A 19,115-nucleotide genomic window follows, 5' to 3' on the forward strand; every position below is an offset into this window, starting at 1 on the left:
GGTATTCCCAGACGTGGGACCCGTGCTCACTACGCCACTGGAGTCAAGCTATCCTGGCTGATGACGGCTGATAGCCAGAAACCTGTCCTAGGATGCTTGATTCCGGTCCAGGGAAGACATGGCTTGGCAGTTCGGGCTGGACTGTTCCCATGAGGCACAGGGTCAAGACTGATTTGCATATGGCCATGTCTAAACTGGGGTGGCGTAGTGGGCAAAAGAACGATGGATTTAACCCAGATCTCTTGACTGGGGGAGAATGTCTGCATTGTCAGCATTCCGTCCATCATTTGTTTGTTGTAACGCTTTTCGCCCTAAGTGGGATGGGTATTCCCAGACGTGGGACCCGTGCTCACTACGCCACTGGAGTCAAGCTATCCTGGCTGATGACGGCTGATAGCCAGAAACCGGTCCTAGGATGCTTGATTCCGGTCCAGGGAAGACATGGCTTGGCTGTTCGGGCTGGACTGTTCCCATGAGGCACAGGGTCAAGACTGATTTGCATATGGCCATGTCTAAACTGGGGTGGCGTAGTGGGCAAAAGAACGATGGATTTAACCCAGATCTCTTGACTGGGGGAGAATGTCTGCATTGTCAGCATTCCGTCCATCATTTGTTTGTTGTAACGCTTTTCGCCCTAAGTGGGATGGGTATTCCCAGACGTGGGACCCGTGCTCACTACGCCACTGGAGTCAAGCTATCCTGGCTGATGATGGCTGATAGCCAGAAACCGGTCCTAGGATGCTTGATTCCGGTCCAGGGAAGACATGGCTTGGCAGTTCGGGCTGGACTGTTCCCATGAGGCACAGGGTCAAGACTGATTTGCATATGGCCATGTCTAAACTGGGGTGGCGTAGTGGGCAAAAGAACGATGGATTTAACCCAGATCTCTTGACTGGGGGAGAATGTCTGCATTGTCAGCATTCCGTCCATCATTTGTTTGTTGTAACGCTTTTCGCCCTAAGTGGGATGGGTATTCCCAGACGTGGGACCCGTGCTCACTACGCCACTGGAGTCAAGCTATCCTGGCTGATGACGGCTGATAGCCAGAAACCGGTCCTAGGATGCTTGATTCCGGTCCAGGGAAGACATGGCTTGGCAGTTCGGGCTGGACTGTTCCCATGAGGCACAGGGTCAAGACTGATTTGCATATGGCCATGTCTAAACTGGGGTGGCGTAGTGGGCAAAAGAACGATGGATTTAACCCAGATCTCTTGACTGGGGGAGAATGTCTGCATTGTCAGCATTCCGTCCATCATTTGTTTGTTGTAACGCTTTTCGCCCTAAGTGGGCTGGGTATTCCCAGACGTGGGACCCGTGCTCACTACGCCACTGGAGTCAAGCTATCCTGGCTGATGACGGCTGATAGCCAGAAACCGGTCCTAGGATGCTTGATTCCGGTCCAGGGAAGACATGGCTTGGCAGTTCGGGCTGGACTGTTCCCATGAGGCACAGGGTCAAGACTGATTTGCATATGGCCATGTCTAAACTGGGGTGGCGTAGTGGGCAAAAGAACGATGGATTTAACCCAGATCTCTTGACTGGGGGAGAATGTCTGCATTGTCAGCATTCCGTCCATCATTTGTTTGTTGTAATGCTACCTTTGTGCTGCATCCATCCTTCCATTGGTACTCTTGCCTTATGCCCGGCATTGCCCACATTTGATCGTCCAGTGAAGTTAGGGAAATGGAGTCCACGCCTGTCTCCATTTGATTTGCATTGAAGTCTCCCATTATTAGCCACATGTCATTGGGAAAATGAGAGAAGAGGTCTCTCACGCCAGGGAGTATTTTGCTCAAGGTTGCCTCCCGCTTGGATTTAGAAGGATGTAAGTAAATGCAGCCAAGAATCATTGTCAGTTGTTTCGAGTTGCAATCTTCCGATTGAAGAGTCTGAGTTTTAAGGAAAATGTAGTCACTGTGCCCTTTACAGAGTAAGGAACCTGTAAGGCCAGGTTTTTCTTCACAGAGATTGACACCCCTCCTGATGCGTGGCCACCTGCTTGGGATGCTATTGCATAGCATTCATAGACGGTGAAGTCATCCCAGCTTGCAAGGACCAAGATTCTTGTAGAGTGATGATGTTGTACCTCTTCAAGGTTGTTGTCCTTTCAGCTTTTCCCTTGGTTAGTCCTCGAATGTTCCAGGAACAAATTTTAAGGTGGTAAGCAGCATCCTTATTAGCTTTATTTTCAGCCGAGGAGCTAGGTGCTTTGCAACTTCACTACCAACAACACGGCCAAGACACTCCACAACTGCAATAAATACAACTCCATGCCTATAACCGAAAGGTGGACCCTATCATTTCTAAAAATAAACTTTGAAATTTCAAACCTTATATCTGGGTGCTCCACCATGAAAGCACGGTCTTCTCTGCAAAACTTGCATATTTCTCTATTAACTTTCTGCCACGCCTCGTCAATCTCCCCAGGCTTCCTTGCTTCACCTCACTCACTTCTAGGAAACAACTTAGTCCATAACATAGGCGTTCCCTCCCACGCTTCTTTGAGCTCAATCAAATCCGCCTTCATAGATTTTAACAGTGCCAAACCTTCAAGCTTTACTAAATCATTTTCCCCTGGATGAATCAACAAAGCATCAGGGAACAACAATCCTTCAGACAAAGTGTCCAAATTTGGCCGTCACTGATGCCATCACATGCCCCCTTTGCCAAACCACCTAATTTGACATCTAGTGTTTTTATAGCTCAGCTCCTTCCAAATCTCCTTGTCTCAGCCTGGCTGCCACCCACTTAATAAAGGAATTGCCACAGATCGAAATCTCGATATGCTCTCTTCAGGTGGCCTGCCACACAACTAGTAACACAAACAACAACAAGATCATTAAAAGATTAAACTTAGTCCAGCCACAACATTGGGCTAACACACCTCTCATAATTGTTAAATTTCCACCTTCTCAAACGTTTAATTTCTTCCTGTGAATAACCTCTCAATCCACATATGTTGCTGTCCCTCTGTAGAAGGAATGGGTACCATATTCTGCTAAAGGTAGATGACACCCCCCCAAAGCTTGCGCAAGCCGCCAATAATTGTGATGCTGACACCTGTGACCTGTCCTCGTGCCTGAGATCCCCTGCGGCACTATGAATTCCTCCTTTACTGAATGTCTTGCACCACCCCAGAGGGCACACCCTCTCATCCGGGTAAGCTGACAAAGACACCAATCTACTCTGACCCATGTGATCCATTTTTGACCTCAACATTGTGATCCACACAAAATGCCCAACCACCGCTACATGATTCCCTTGCAATCCCTCAATAGTCCCCAAACCTAACAGCTCCACCAGCCTAAAGGCCCCAAAAATAATCAGACTATCAACAATAGAAAAGCTGTGGCCACCATAAGATCCTTACTTATGCCTTGAGGCACCCCCACCAGCCTTTTCAAAATCTGCAACGTAAAAGACCTACAAATTCTTCCCACAGCCCCTCTTTCCCATGCCCAGCCTTCCAAAATTATTCTACCCATCTCCTCTGCCGAAGGTTCGTAACCCAAGACAACTTACCACAAAAACCCAGGCTGGACAATTTATCGGCGATAGTCACTGGAGATCTCAAGAAAATGCTTTGTTTATGCATCCAACTTAATTTGAAGGATATTTGGATGCTATATAGCTCATCAGAAAGTTAAGTCACATTTTAAGTGTATCCCAATAAGAGTGTCTCAAAAATAGAATATCATTTAATAGATGGGGAACATGTATCATTGACTTAGGATGCAAAGAATGAGCGAATGCCACTGTTAGACCATGCTTGGATATCAGTGTCTAATAACCTACGTGCTCCTTCTGCTCATACTAGAATATAGTGAAGAGTTACTAATAAATTTGGAGTCACTTCAGAAGATGAGGGAGTCCATTAAACTTGTTTTTGTGGAAAATAAACAATCTTGGTTATCTGCACAGAATATCTGGGCTGCACTCAAAGCTCCCCTAAAATGGTTAATAATGAATATTATGGCACATTCTCAGTTTTCTATGCTCATCTATACTCAGAATATGAGGCTATTTAACTTTACAGTTGTGAGACTTATCTACGCAACGTGGAAATTTAGGAAATTGTTTATATCACAGAGGGGTAATGGAGCAGGTTCCAGAGTGAGCACCCTTGTGAATGAATATTCAGCCCCCAAAATGTGTACATGTCACCACAGAAGAGTAGGGTCTATTTTACATTTTGGGCCTTAGTATCAAAAGAGGGTGCCAATCCATGAAAGAAGTTGGAACAAGTTATACACTCTTGAACTCATACCCTTGTTCAGGAAAGATTTTAGTTCTGGGAAAATGTGGCCAGGGCGTCTAGCTTAGTATAACAAGGACTCATAGTGTCTCATTCTTTAAAGCTTTTCCATCTTTTTTCCTGGGAAGCCCTTGTTTATCTTGTTATAAGAATCAGTTATTCAGATCATCAGGGAGGTGAAGGAGCAGGGGCATACCTCTGAGTACATTTAGATGGTAGAATATTCCTGTGATATAGTTTAGTTCACCCGTGGAATCATTAACAGCTCTGTGCCAAAATAAGTTCCAGGTTGTGGAGATATTGAAAATGTCAACATCAGAACTGCTGTAACCCTTCTGTAATTAAAAAAGAAGCCAAAGACACCACTTTTTCTCCACCTTATCGGGTTCACCATCCATAAACATCCTGCTTCATTATAAACGATCCGGAATCGTAACTTAGGGCTCATGCCCTTGTTCAATGCTTTGTTAATCTCTAGCTAGGTTTGTGCTCTACCATTATCTAGATTACATACAGCCATACATACATTGAGAGGGCAGCAGACCAATGAAGAGAACCCAGTTAAATGGAAAAGAGTCAGGATAATTTGAAATTAGGAGAGGTATCACATTCTTAAAGACATTGAAACAGAGCCCTTTCCAGTGCATCCTTTTAGGTCAATTACAAGGTGGTGAATGACTTACAAACAATCTACAGGATGGTATGAGATTTTGATGTGTATTTGGGTGTCATCAGTGTACATATGGTACTCCATGTCGATTCTGATAAATCATCGCTCGTGATGGGTAATATAGAGATTTCCGCATTGGAGACAAAGCTGAACATTAAAGGACACTACAGATGGAGGAAGTGGGTGAAGAGGTGCCTAATTTTAATTGGTGAGTCCCAATGCGAAAAGGAAAATGTGAACCTTTGGAGGTTTGTTTCACTGAAGGCATGGCTGGTAGCAAGCCAGTTGTGCCACTTCACCAAAATCATAAGGGTAAAAGACGTGACATCACATGGTGTGGGTCCCACCTACCACTGTCATTACAGAAAGAGACATCACTTTAATCCTAACCTCGATGATGAAACTTTGGGGGTTTCGTAACATTGAAAACTCCAGATTACTGCATATTAATAAATAGTAAAGGGTGACCCTTAGACCACTGGTATTATGAGGCAAGGTAGGGCCAAAGAATGTGGCAGTGGCGCCCAAATTATGCAGCAACAAAATGCAAAATATGGAGCACAATGTGGCACATTCTTTGGACATATTTCACTACTTTGTCAATTTAACACTCACAGTAATACTTTAGGGGCACATGTTCCAGCTCATTACTACCAGTTTAAAAACTGATTAAAGCTATCAACAACTCGAAGGCGACCAATTAACATTTGCAAACTATCTACCACCGCTCAGCACCATGTGTGACACTCTTTTTAGTAACTTTTGATTCATTTAAGCTAGACTTTATTTTTTGTTGAAATCTGAAGATCATGCAGCAGATGGCGGACTATATATCTACTGAGATAAACCCATAAGTATGTGGCAAACGCTGCAGAACTGCATAATTCCAATGGCCTTGGGTAATGTACCCAAACGACAAGGTACTAAAACTAGCAAAGGCTTAAGGCTTAGTTACTTTATCGAGGTGTATGGTCTGATAGGTTATATCTAAGGCTTCCTGTTTTCTGTGTTTTACTGAATTTTACAGATAAATACAGACAGAAAAACATTTATTTCACTGTCTGTATTTATGTTTAAATGTGGATAAAAACAGAAATTGGGTTGTTTTTGAGTGATTGTAAATGCTGTCAGTCATGACTGCCGTGCCAATAGCTGTGCGGATTGACATGCAAGGGTATTAAAACAATAAAGGAATTTTAGTAAAGAGACTTAAACAGCAGTAGATTTGCACAACCCTGATACTAAAATGTGCATATTTTATCATCTGAGTGTGTATATATCATTGAAAAACCTGTCAGGCGTTCAGGCACGAGTGCACAATAACTGGTTAAGAAAAATACAGAAAGATACATGTCAGCTTCATTATGTCACAAAACCTAAAATAAATATGAATAAATACAGGTAAAATTAGCAAAAAATAAATATGGATAAATGCAGACGGAAATGACAAAAATATAAATACCATAAAACCGTGAGCCCTATAATCACACGAACAGCAAAACAGGCAAAGCCGCACACAGGTTCTGCAAGCAGCAAAATAGACGTATACATTGCAACTTCCGGCTACCTCTAAATGAAGCTCTGCTTTATTTTGTGAACTATGTCCCTAAGCCAAAGATATGAATCTTTCAAATAACATCACCAGTCACAATACAACAGCCCTGCTTAGATAACATTATTCTAATCATCTGTTGTCAGCTTTGGGGACAAAAAAAGATGGTGACCGTCAGTAAGACTCACTGCCCGTGCCCCATCACACAGATCTCCATGGCGGTGGGGTGTGGTGCTCGAACTGTCACGGGGAATGTCAACAAATGATAATGTGACTGCCTCCGGCCAGGGTGTACTTTGTCAGGAATCATATGCTTCAACAAACACGGTTTGCAGGCAGCAGAAAGAGCAGGAATTAAAAGCAACGTTATTTGGAGCGTGTAAATTGGGTGTTTAAATAGAGTCCAGATTCCGAAAGCGCCAAGGGAATCCAAAAGGCACTCTACAAAACATACATTCTAAAGATGCATCTGAGGGATGAGGCAAATTATAGTAATTTTAATACTTATAGGGACGAAATATGTGTCTCTTAGTGCTTCAGTAATGGGTGTTATTATTACCCAACTGAGTGTAATCATTTCATATATCACTGAAGGATGAAAGCTTGCTTCTTCCCGCTGGGATTTGAAGGTGTGAGCTGAAGGATACAGATAACAAACATTTCTGGTGAGAGGGAAGACACTACCGTGTGCTGAATTAATCCTTATGTGCGCTACTGTGAGCTAGAAACCCGCATTAAAATATAGAATATAGCTGTAAGCCAATGTCCCTCCCTTTAAGTGAGGATTTGCGAAGACAATAGCTCTTACCTTAGTGACCTATTGGCTTTGCCAATGTTTTTTAGCCTTGCTGTGGTGCATTCTCGATACTGTGCAGCATGGGTAAAGAAAAAAAGGCTATTACACAGCGGGCACATCATTTTGCAGGCACGCGTACACTACGCATGCAAACGCCTACAAAATGAATTTAGGGCTCCCGGTTTTATGGCAATTAATTTTTTTACATTTCCCTCTGTTTTGATCCATATTTATTTTTTGTCAACCTTATCTGTATTTATACATATTTATTATGGGTTTTGTGAAAAAATGAAACTGAAATTGGTATATTTCCACATTTATTTAAGCAATAAATATGCAGTCACGCTTGAATACCTGCCAGGTTTCAGTGATATGAACACCCACGGAAGATAAATGAAAGCACTTGTATGAAAATAAGCACATTTCGGTATCAGCCTTGCGCTTATATACTGCTGTTTAAGCCTCTTACCTAAAATTCCTTTCTTTTTTAACCCCCTTACCTATCAATCCACACTGTTATTGACCTCGCAGCCATGGCAAAGTGTATTTAGAAACACTCCAAAAGCACCCAATTTCCGTTTTTATCCACATTTAAAAATAAATACAGACAAGAAAATAAATGGTTTTCTGTCTGTATTTAGCTGTAAAAAAAACCCTGTAAAAACAGTAAACAGGGAGCCTTAAAAATGATGCAAACCCTTTTTTTATTTACAGAGATGGATCACGGTCAATAAAAAAAGAATTACCAACTAATAATTACTACAAAAGCTTCTTGTTGTTTTTGAAGCGTGGGTGGGGGAGCAACACAGATGGCACATGTGGGGAGAAGCATCACAAAGGATGCAGTGGGGGGAGCAACACGGAAGAAGCTGGGGGGAAACAACATGGAGGATGCAGACGTGAGAAGCAACATGAAGGGTGGGGGGACTGAAGCAACACATAGGTTGGGGTTAAGGGAAAGAAGCAATAGGTGAGAGAGACCAACACAGGGGGGGTGGGCGGAAGAGATGCACACAGTTGAGAAAGTAACACGGGGAGTACACAGAGCGAGCACAACATGAAAAGGGTAGGGGAGAAGCACGTAGCCAGCAGAAAACAACATGGAGTGTGGCAGGAAGTGAAGAAGTGGAAGAACAGAAGCAATGCGCCCATGCTTCAGAGGAGGAACAAACACAGGTAGAAGAAGGAAGGCCACACGAGAACGAATAAAAAGCAATTAAATTAGAGCGACAGTAAAGCTGACCAATAGCAAGCAATGGATGAGCTGCAAGTCCACTGAAATCTGACAACAGGTCTTTTCTAGTCCAACAGACACTTGCTCTCTCTGGTAGACTAGACCTACAGATTGTGGCGATGAGCTTGAAGCTAGACTCTACAGCATAATATGCTGCACTCTGCTCGCTCACAATAAAAGATGGTATATTATATAAAGGATACATTACTAGGTAACTGTGGGTTAGGGTCCAATAATGCCACCAGTGGGATTTTGTGGCATGGTAATAGACCACGAAGCCAGCTACTGTTTTAAACCAGGTTGTGTCTGCTGCTGACAACTGATTGTTGCAGTGTTCAGCTAAAGGGAATCCCTGGAATGTTGTGTTTGCTTTACACTGTGAGGGCTGAATGCTGATGAAATACAGTGAACTGCTTAAATTGGATATTGAGTATGAAAAGGAATTTTCATACTCGTACAATGGATATTAACTGAATGGTGAGAAGGACCTCAAACGACTAATTTTGTTAGCTTTCTATTGGTTAAAATCCACATTTCATAGGACTCATGTAATTCTCCTAAATAATGTACAAAATGTCACAGATACAGCATTACAATAGATTGTACACTCTTCTCTCCCCTAGATGGATGCCTTGAATTCCTCTCACGTAAGGCGGCCAACTGTCCCTCATGTTGCAGGTTTGTCCTGCAGGGGTGGCATCTGCCCCGTTGCCCACACAGTGGAGGAGGAGTGCACCTTGTCTTGCATTTTGGTTCCCTGACGAATTTAGCCCTCTCAAAGGACAATCAACTATCACTCTTTCAGCCCTTTATGAGCTGTGAAATAGGTACCTGTTGGTGGCTAGGAGGCCAGAGCAGCAGCACAGGAGGGGTCCTGCACTAGCAGCTTGAGGAACAAGGTCAGCTGTCGAGATGCAAATCCAGTGACCTGCCAATAAACAGCCCTGAATGGCTTATTGAAAACATTGCTATCCATCTGTCCTTGAAGTATGGCCTAGGTGTTCATTCCTTCCATGAAGCCTGTTTCGACGTGTTGACATATTGTGATATCAGTGGACAGATCACACAGAGAGTATGATTTCCCCAGGGTTAAACAGTTTGTTAAAGTAGTAGACATGAGAATGCAGCACACTGCCACTTGCTGTAAAAGCTATACATTTACCACTGAAACTGCATTTCCGTAAATATATTCCATGAGACTGGGAAATTCTCCACTCCCCGAGTGGAAACTTCCAGTCCATGTTTAACCACACACTAAATAGCAGCTTTTACATCGTTTCTAAATGCTCTCAATCGTGCCAAAAAAGGAACACATTCAAAAAGTAATTACTCAAGAGCACACAATTTGGCCATATTAGTGGCTGGAATTAAAAACAATGGGCCATATTTATGACCCGGTTTGCGTCGCTCTTGCACCACACAACTTGGTGCAAGAGCGAGGCAAACCGTAAGTCATATTTTTGAAGCCTTGCAAAGTCACTTCTGCGTGGCTTTGAATGGCTCCAAATGTATGGAGTAACGCGGGCAAATCGCTGCATTGCATTACTCGGCCCTGGGTAGGCGTTGCGTGGGTTTTCCAACCAGGGCAAGACTACCCCAATTCCACCCCCGGGAAAAATTGCTGGGGAAGCTTTGGGTTCCCAGTCCAGCCCTGGTGTTGATGCAACTCTTATGGTTTTTGACGCAATCCCAGATTTACAAGACCTTGAAAACCTGGGAATGTGCAGGCGTAACGAGGAGAAATATGTTTATTTCTCCTTGTGTTTTCCTCTTTCTATGTGTGCTGCATTTTGCAGCACACATAGAGGAAAAAGCGTCTCAGGATTGTTTTTGTGCAGGAAGGTGTCCCTTCCTGCACAAAAACAACCTTGCCTCAACACATGTACCCTTGTGCCATGGATAGGTGCTAGGCTGCCAAAACGGTGCCAGCAAAAGGGAAAAGGACAGGGATGCACTGTATTGGATATATACGGCGCATTCCTGCCCTTTCCCTGTGACCGCAGGGCAGCGCAGCAAGGTGACTTGCTGCGCTGCCCGGCGCCTCCATAGTTGTAAATATGGCCCAGGTTCACTAGGTTTCACATGTCTGTAACGTTACCTCATCTATGGCAACAATATACGTCATATATAGAGGGCGCACAACACCAGACTTGTCTCTTGGTTGACTTATGGCATCCCTGTTAGGGTGGGCAGGGATCGGTTTCTGAATGCCTCTCAGTTCATGTTCAGAAACGACCACTTCTGATAAATGAAACTCGATGCAGTAATTTAATCTATTTTACTAAAACTAGAGTTTAACGCTCCCTCACGTTACAGGAATACAGGTTTTACATTTTTGAAGAACCTTTATCATATTTTTGCAGGACATGTATGGCACAGTGTGCACACCACCTGTTTTGATGGCTCTGCTGGTGCTCGGCTCTTGGAGCCTTCACTCAGCTGTCCCCAGTAAAGACACCCCCCTCCCCCTCTCGTACACCCTCTGCCCTCTCTCGTTTACCCTCCCACTCTCCTCTGCTCCTACTTTGCACGCTCTCCTCCTTCCCATCTTTCTCCCTCAATCCTTCTCCCCACGCTTCCACTCACTATTCTCTCTTATGCCTCTCCACCCTCTCCCTCCCCCTCCATTCCCCTGTCTCTCATTTGCCATCCATCCTTCCTTTCTCTTGTGTTGTTTCTCCGGTCTCTCCGTCTCTCTCCAAAGGGTGTCCTCTTCCCCCCTAGCGTGCACTGCTCCCTCCGCCCTGTCTCGCGCTCCCTCCTCTCTCTCGTCCTCTGCCCCGTGCCCTCCAGCATTCTTCTGCTCTCGCACGGAAGGAGCACTTTGCACTGATCTCTTGTGACAGCTGCTCTCTGGGCTGGTTCACATCATCAGGAGGGTGGGGGCAGAGGGGTGGGGACAGTGAGGGGGTATTTTAAGACTATTTCCCGTGCAGCTGACAGGGCAGACGTCGCAGGGAGCATTCCGTGCAGGTGAGTGCCTTTAGACGTGGCCCCGGTTGGGTTGGAGTGAGTGTCCCCTGTTGCATTAATGTAGTAGAAGGGGGTCCTGATATAAAATTAAGAGAACAGAGTTTGGTCTTGCCTGAGAGTCGGAGAGTGCAGGAGTGCCCGAGATCAGGCAATAAAGATGTTCAGACGTCTACTGACCCTAACTTGTACAGTCTGACCTTCATTTTCACTACATATACTGACCAGAGCCCTGCTGTGACCTTCCAAAATATTTAAGCAGTCCAGTGCATTTGAATGGATCGTTCGAGTTGGACCAGCACTTCAGTGCCAGAGAAGCCCAAGGCGGCTGCGCTAGGTTGAGACCATTGGAGATTCACTACCGGGTGCGATAAGTCTGAGCCATGGACTTACATTTTGGCATGCTGACTTTGATAAACACACAGCAATTAGCGAAACATGCGGATTTTGGTGCAGTTAGCCTCATAGTATTCCTCAAAAAGTCGTATTATGTGATAAACATTGTACTCAATAAATTCTACACAACTAAGCATTAGATTTTATCGGGTGCGATAATTTAAGAAATGCTCATACACTGCATCCGATATAAGAATACAGCTGGAGGTGCCCTTCTGTTGCCTCCAATATAAGTTTACAGTTAGAGTTGATCGTTCATAGCATCAGATCTAGTGTTTCGGGGAGATGTGCTCATCTGTTAAAATTGTTTCAGAGGTACTTGTCTGTCCAGCTAAGATATAAGGATTCAGTGAAAGGTGTTGGTTCATCGACATCTTATATAAAACTCCAGTTGAAGGTGTTCATCAATCTCCCTTTATATGTAGGTACAGTGGGTGGTGCTTGTTCATTGATCTCTAATATAGGAGTTCAATGGGAGATGTATGTCCAGGTTCCATTAGACACCACCAGGCAATCCTTGTGCAGGTTCAACACTTCAAAATCCAATAAAAAGGTTGAGTCGTGGCTTCTTGTCCTTTGTCAAGCATTATAAAGGAGGTACTCCTTTATTGCCACAGATAGAACGCGTCAGAGATAAGTCTACATCCATCGACTCTAATGTAAGACTCTAACTGGTGGTGCTCATCGATCAGATATAAGGATTCAGTGAAAGGTGTTCGTTCATCGACATCTTATATAAAACTCCAGTTGAAGGTGTTCATCAATCTCCCTTTATATATAGGTACAGTGGGTGGTGCTTGTCCATTGATCACTAATATAGGAGTTCAATGGGAGATGTATGTCCAGGTTCCATTAGACACCACCAGGCAATCCTTGTGCAGGTTCAACACTTCAAAATCCAATAAAAAGGTTGAGTCGTGGCTTCTCGTCCTTTGTCAAGCAATATAAAGGAGGTTCTCCTTTATTGCCACAGATGGAACGCGTCAGAGATAAGTCTACATCCATTGACTCTAATGTAAGACTCTAACTGATGGAGCTCATCGATCAATCTTCATATAAGGCTACAGCGAGGGGTGCTCATCTGGGGACATCTGATATAAGACAACAACAGGCGTGGTTCATCACTCGGCTTCTGATACAGTTGGAGTTGAACCTTAGTCATCTCCGGTATAGAGCTCCGTTAAGCGTGCCCCTGAATTGCCTCATTTATAATGCTGCAATGAGAGGTCCTCATCTATTGTCACCAATGTAAAGCCCCTGAAGATGGGGATTGATCATCACCCTAATATGAGGTTCCATTAGCAGGTGCCCTCCCATTGCCAATGATTCATGGCTTTGAGATGAGTTTATCCTTCGCCTCTGATTTAATACTCTACCTCGAAGTGCTCATTCATTGCAACAGGTGCATTGCTTGATCGAGATGAACTTATGCTTTGTCTCTGAAATGACTCCATCCAGAGGTGCTCATCCATTGCCACTAGTATATGGCTTAATCGAGAAGTGCTTATTCTTTGCCTCTGATATAAGGCTCTGTTCAAAGGTGCTTAGCGATAGCAAGTGATGCAATGTTTTGACAAGAGGTGTATGACCATCATCCACAACAGAGGACCACCTTAAACGGTGCTCATCCATCACTCTAATTTAAGGCTTCAGGAAGGTGTGCTTGTCCACTGCCCTCATTTATAACCTATTGATATGAGGCTTCCGTTGAGGTGCATATCCATTGCCTCCAATACAAGGCTAGAGTATGAGGTGCTCTTTCATCACTTTGCGATATAATGAACAATAGGTGGTGAATCTCAATGGCTACAATGCCCGACTCCACTGGGGAGTGCCCCTCCATCGCCTCCAATATAAGGCTCTAGCCGGCCGTACTCATCCATTGCCTCAGATATAAAGCTGCAATAGGTGGTGTTTGTTCAGTACCAAGAAAACTACCAAAATAAAAGAGGGGTCCATCTATACAAAAGGGACAGGACACCAGATTGACAACAGGTCAAAATAACAATTTCCCTTTGGAATGTTTTGAAGCACACTATCAATAACTCATATCACATCCATACACAAACAAACTAGTATGACCAGATAGTGTCACAAAATCACCAAAGCTAATATACAAATATTTTATTGTATGAATCCCTTTCTTATTGTTGTACAAATTTAGAAAATTCATTAAAAAACAACTATTGTACCATACATCAATGGTCAATTTTCGCCATACTCATAAAATTCAATACGGGAGAATGTAATAGACATTAAAATTCTTTGTCATTTGGCGCACTAATCAAACAGTGATGTCATGATCAACACATCATTGTGCACAGTTCTTATTTTTCCGACCAAGACCAGTTCGATGTAGTGCTTTTAGGTGCAGCACGATGCGTTTTGGGGGTGTAAACTGATCCAACCACTTTCTTCAGGCATAAATACTTGGGGCCAGATTTACAATAACTGGCGCATCCCTGCATATTTGCAGGGATGCGCCAGTTATTTTGCGTGACCCAGAAAGCCCCTTTCGCCACCATGGATGCGCCGCATTTACAATGCAGCGCACCATGGCGCAAGGATAGACAGATGTGTGACGCATCTGTCGCCGTAAGGGTGACGCAGTCTGAGAGTTGTGTCGCAAGCGCGATGCAACTCCAGCACTGCTCAGGGGTGCCCTATATCTTAAATGCTGCGTCACTCCTTACGCCTGCTTCATGCAGGCGTTAGGATTTGATACAGCTGGGATGTAAAAGTGACTCAGTGAAATCTTGTAGATTTCACTGCGTCACTTTTATGGGGCTTCCTTGCGACGGAACGCCCACCCTGCATACATTATACCTGATGCAGGTATAATGTAGCGCAGGGCTTTACAACGTGATGCATCTCATGAGATGTGTCATGTTGTAAATATGTCGCATAGTGACGCATTGCTTACGCCGCTGCTGCGTCCCAAAAGTGATGCAACGGCGGCATAAAAGTGTCGCAAGGGGCTTGTAAATCTGCACCTTGGTGTCTCCCAGGACTTCATCTATTTTAAAAATATCATATAAAACCAAATTTTAGAATTCATCATTTCAAAACATATCATTTACATCAAACTGTATATTATTAGTTTATTATTGTGAACTGACAATAATGATTTTTCAAAGTAAACATTCTCACAGTCACACAGCTACCAATTTTAATGGTATAGCGTAAAATCCCCAAAATCAATTTCGTACTCATTCTAGATCAAGAGCTTATTCCAAGCAAATAAACTAAGCAATTTCATACAAGTGAAATTAAATGCATACCAATAAGTCACTCCAGATGTTACTTACCGGATCAGATCTGCTCTCCATTTAGCTTGATTCGCACTTGGGTCACTTTTCATATACGTTATTGGTTATTCAGGACACGTTTTCATATTTGGGTCATTCGTGGTTTAACGTCTTCCATAGTAGGGCTGTTCCAGATCTTGGGGGCATATCAACAACAGCCGGCGATAATTATCGCTCAGCGCTCTTAGCGTGAGGATAATTATCGCCGGCTAGCGTGAATTTTTATCGCTGAGATAGCGTGCTATTAGCAACGCTTATCTCAATAGCGATACAAATCTACACGCTAACAGGCTAACGTGAGATTATCGCTGGAAACCCAGCGATAATCACACGTTACCTTGTTGATAGGGACAGGCAAACTTAGCCATGATATCCTCCTTCCATAGGATATCATGGCTAAGTCTGAAAATTAGCAGACGTAAAAAAGCAGCGTTAACCGCGGTTAGCGCTGCTTTTTTTGTCTCTAACAGGGTTAGCGACATTCTTGATAATAGGAGAAATGTCGCTTAGCGACATTTCTCCTATTATTTTACTCTGGAACGCCCCCTTTGCATCTCATTAGAGATGCAAGGGGAAGCGTAGAGTAAAAGGGTGCTAACATGCAAATTTGCGTGTTAGCACCCTGTTGTTGATAGGGCGCTAGTTTTATCTCTGCTTTTTTGGCTTTTAAAGCCAAAAAAGCAGAGATAAAGCCCTTGTTGATATGCCCCTTGGTGAGTTTGCATGACTTCAGACTTGGGTTAGTTGTAGTTTGCAGCTCTCTAGATCTAGGTCACTTTGCATCTACGTCAAACCCGATTTTTTTTCCTGTGGGATCAGAGTCACAACGCAAGGTGGTTTCTTGGGTTACTCTTATATTTGTCACACCACATCGCAGTCGCCTTGTGGTTCAGTGCACAATTTATGTTCAGTATGCTCAAATGAAATACGGAAACCCTGCTCTGTTCTACGTCCTTTCTGCTACACCATGAAAGCTTCATATGCTCCTTTTGGTCTCTCCCCTGTTTAGCTGCTCTCTTCTTGTATTACCCTCTTGTTCTCATGTTCTTTCTCTTCATACAGTCATTTCCTCACTTTTCTCCTCCTTCTTCCCTCACACCATCACTTACTGTCTCTACCCTGCGTCCTTCTTAATATTCCGCCACTCCTACTCTGCCTAGTGCACTCCCTTTTCCATTCTCATCCACCTTCCTTGTAATTACCCTCGCTTCAAATCACCTTCTCCCCTCTTGCCTTCCTCTCATGCTTCTCCCCAGGCCGTCAGTCCCTGTTCTCGCCTTCAGTGTTGCACCTGCTTACACTTCATTCCTTTTTGGCTGTTTAACCAAGTCACTTTTGCTTTGTGTTCCTCATGTTTTGTTTTCCTCACTCTCTCCAGGTCTGTTGCAGAAGAGCACAGCTTCACGATTGTCTCTCACAGACCAGAAGGAAGACTCCCACCTTCGAAGTATGGTCATCCGCCTGGGCCGCATGACTCCAGCTTACTTTCGCTTGCTACAGGTACGACAGCCTGCCCACACGTGCCTAGAGTCTATGTGCAATGAGCAATGCATGCAGATTTAAATCAATACCAGCAGAAAGGGCGTAGAACACCTCCTTAGGAGATACATTGTATGTCGGTCCCTATATGTGCCATTGTATACCTCTTTACAGCCCTAGGGCAGAGAGTAAGCCATCCATAAAACCTCCTTCTTAAACCCCCAAAGCCCTGGCAGTAGCCTCAAAAAGAAGGGTTTTGAAAGAACACACGCAACAGAAAGAGTCCTACAGAAGTTAGAGCTCTCTAAATCCCATTAGGTATCTTTTTCTATCGCTGGTCTGAGCCTTCCATCCTGAGATGATCTCTTGGGAGCCATGTTTGTCAGCATCCCCGTTTGCTGAGTCCGAGCTATCCATCCTTGCGTGTCCCAAAGAATGACAAAACCACCTTTTACTTTCTTGGTTATTCTGCTCCTCGTCTGTATGACAGAGTGTCTCAGTGGTCGCCATGAACTTATCTTGGTGTTAAATGCACTAAAAGCCGTTATTTCAGAAATAAATGTGAAAGACTGTAAAGGTCTGCAGAAGGGGAATAGCACGTTTCCGAGATCTAACAAAATTACCATTTGCACCCCATTGTCATTCTCTTTGGGTGACAGACCTAAAATGGCTAGATGACCCAAGTGCAATGTAGAAACTGAGAAAATGGTACCCCAGGGAGGTGAGGCAATAGGGATTCTTTCTAGCTTGTGACTGAGAGGTGGTGTTTGCCTCTCCCATTGACCACAGATTATCCAGAAAGAGAAATGGGACAGACCAGTTGGGAAGGACTTTGGCCACCTAAACTGCAAGAAAGATTCCAGCACCTGTCTCTGCACCAAGCGTGGTAACAATGCAGGAAAAACAATAACAGATGTTGACAAATTAAACACTCACAGGTGTTAACTCTGTTTTTCCACAAATAGCAGGGGACAAACCAAGGTCACGCATTTATATCTTGTGACATATGGCCTGCTGAGGTGGGAGAACAGTAGAGAGAGGCGTTTGGTGTTGGGCTTGTTGATAGTGTTAGATGCAGGACTCACAACTGGTGCTCAAGAGAATTAATTGAAAATGGAGAAGTGTGGGTGGGCGACAAGATGGAGTTGGTCACACCAAATCAGGTACAAGTCACATAATGTGTCTGGTGCAAGATGGTGTGGCAAAGCCAGCGGGCAGCTTTGATATTAGAGTAGCAAGAAAAACAGGTCAGAGCAATGATAGGGTGAAAAGTGGCAGGAGAATAGAAAAGCAGACTGAAGTCAAAATGAAACAGGAAGAAGAGGGCAGTTTTTCGGTATAATTCTAAGGTGAGGATTTTGAATATGGACATTCCAGAAGCATTTGGTGGATAGAGGTATAACTTAACAGTCCCTGGGCTGCTCAAACCTAGGTTGATAGACCTAAGTGGCTGTCACATTTTCCTCTCTTATTCACACGTGAAAAAGGAACTGTTGTTGCAGGGATTCTTCTCAGGAACAGAACTATGCTGGAACCATAGACATCTGCATGTAGGGACTTAGTCACCATACTACCTCAGTACCTATGAGCCCTATTCTGTCTAGCTATAGTGCCTCACTTGCCCTCCTAACCTTACCAAAGAAGCAAGTAACATGGCACCTCAGAAGAGAACCCTCTGAACCCTCTCAGGGATCGTGGTAACAGGACACACTCTTTTGCGCTCTCACTTGTACTTGTCCACAATAAAATAAACAAGAGACACGAAGGAAGTTTGGAATATTTATTCAAACTATTGTGTTCTAAAATGCAGTATTCATGCCACAATTAGAAAACAAATTCATACTAAAAATACGGTTAGCATGGTCAATAAACCATTTATCATAAACAGCCCTGTCAAATTAGAAGACAGAATATCCTAAACCCCCCTCCCTTCTACTGAGGCAAAATGGTTATATATCACAAATCTCTGAGGATTAGTGGCGGATGCTGTTCCATAGCATACACAGATGGACGTTCTACATCTCAGCTGATGTAGCGAACTTGTCTCAACACTCTCGCTCAATGTGTTAGGCTAACATAGAGCAAACTACAATGGCCCATGAAGGAAACACGTGACACGGTCAGTTTCTGAATTGCTTGTGCAAGTTACTCCTGTAGTCTTGGGGACGGAACATTTGTTACCGGCAAAGCTGCTTTCCCCTAATTTCCAAAAGGTAATTGTTATTCCATGTTCTCTTCCCTTTTTAGTCTAAATTTGGGATTTAGTGGGGTTGCTGGTGATGGCGTTGTTTCTGTGCCGCCATTAGCATCTGTTCTGTTTCACACTGGTCACCTGCTTCAAACACATGTAAACTGAGCCAGCTAATCATGGAAAAGAGAAAGCAATCTCTTGACACTTCAGTGTGCCAAACTGAAGGACTCTGCCTAGCTTCTTGGCATTCAAGTTAAAATAAGA

The 19,115-nt window shown here is 43.9% G+C and overlaps 1 protein-coding gene across 3 annotated transcripts in view; it reads left to right on the plus strand.

The window, feature by feature from the left end:
- ZNF593OS (ZNF593 opposite strand) overlaps positions 1 to 19,115 on the plus strand; it is an 81,922-nt gene that overhangs the window by 58,701 nt on the left and 4,106 nt on the right. For 2 of the 3 annotated variants that reach the window (XR_014979883.1, XM_085647777.1), the window contains exons 1-2: positions 11,427 to 11,480; positions 16,560 to 16,681. Coding sequence is in view for 1 of the 3 variants with exons in the window: in XM_085647777.1 (XP_085503903.1) it covers positions 16,631 to 16,681 (51 nt within the window). In the remaining 2 variants the exon portion in view is untranslated. Of the gene's footprint in view, positions 1 to 11,426; positions 11,481 to 16,559; positions 16,682 to 19,115 lie in introns of those variants that run through there. The other variant, XR_014979884.1, reaches the window with a different exon arrangement.

This window comes from Triturus cristatus, chromosome 3_2 (assembly GCF_964204655.1).
Source record: "Triturus cristatus chromosome 3_2, aTriCri1.1, whole genome shotgun sequence".
Classification (NCBI taxonomy): domain Eukaryota; kingdom Metazoa; phylum Chordata; class Amphibia; order Caudata; family Salamandridae; genus Triturus; species Triturus cristatus.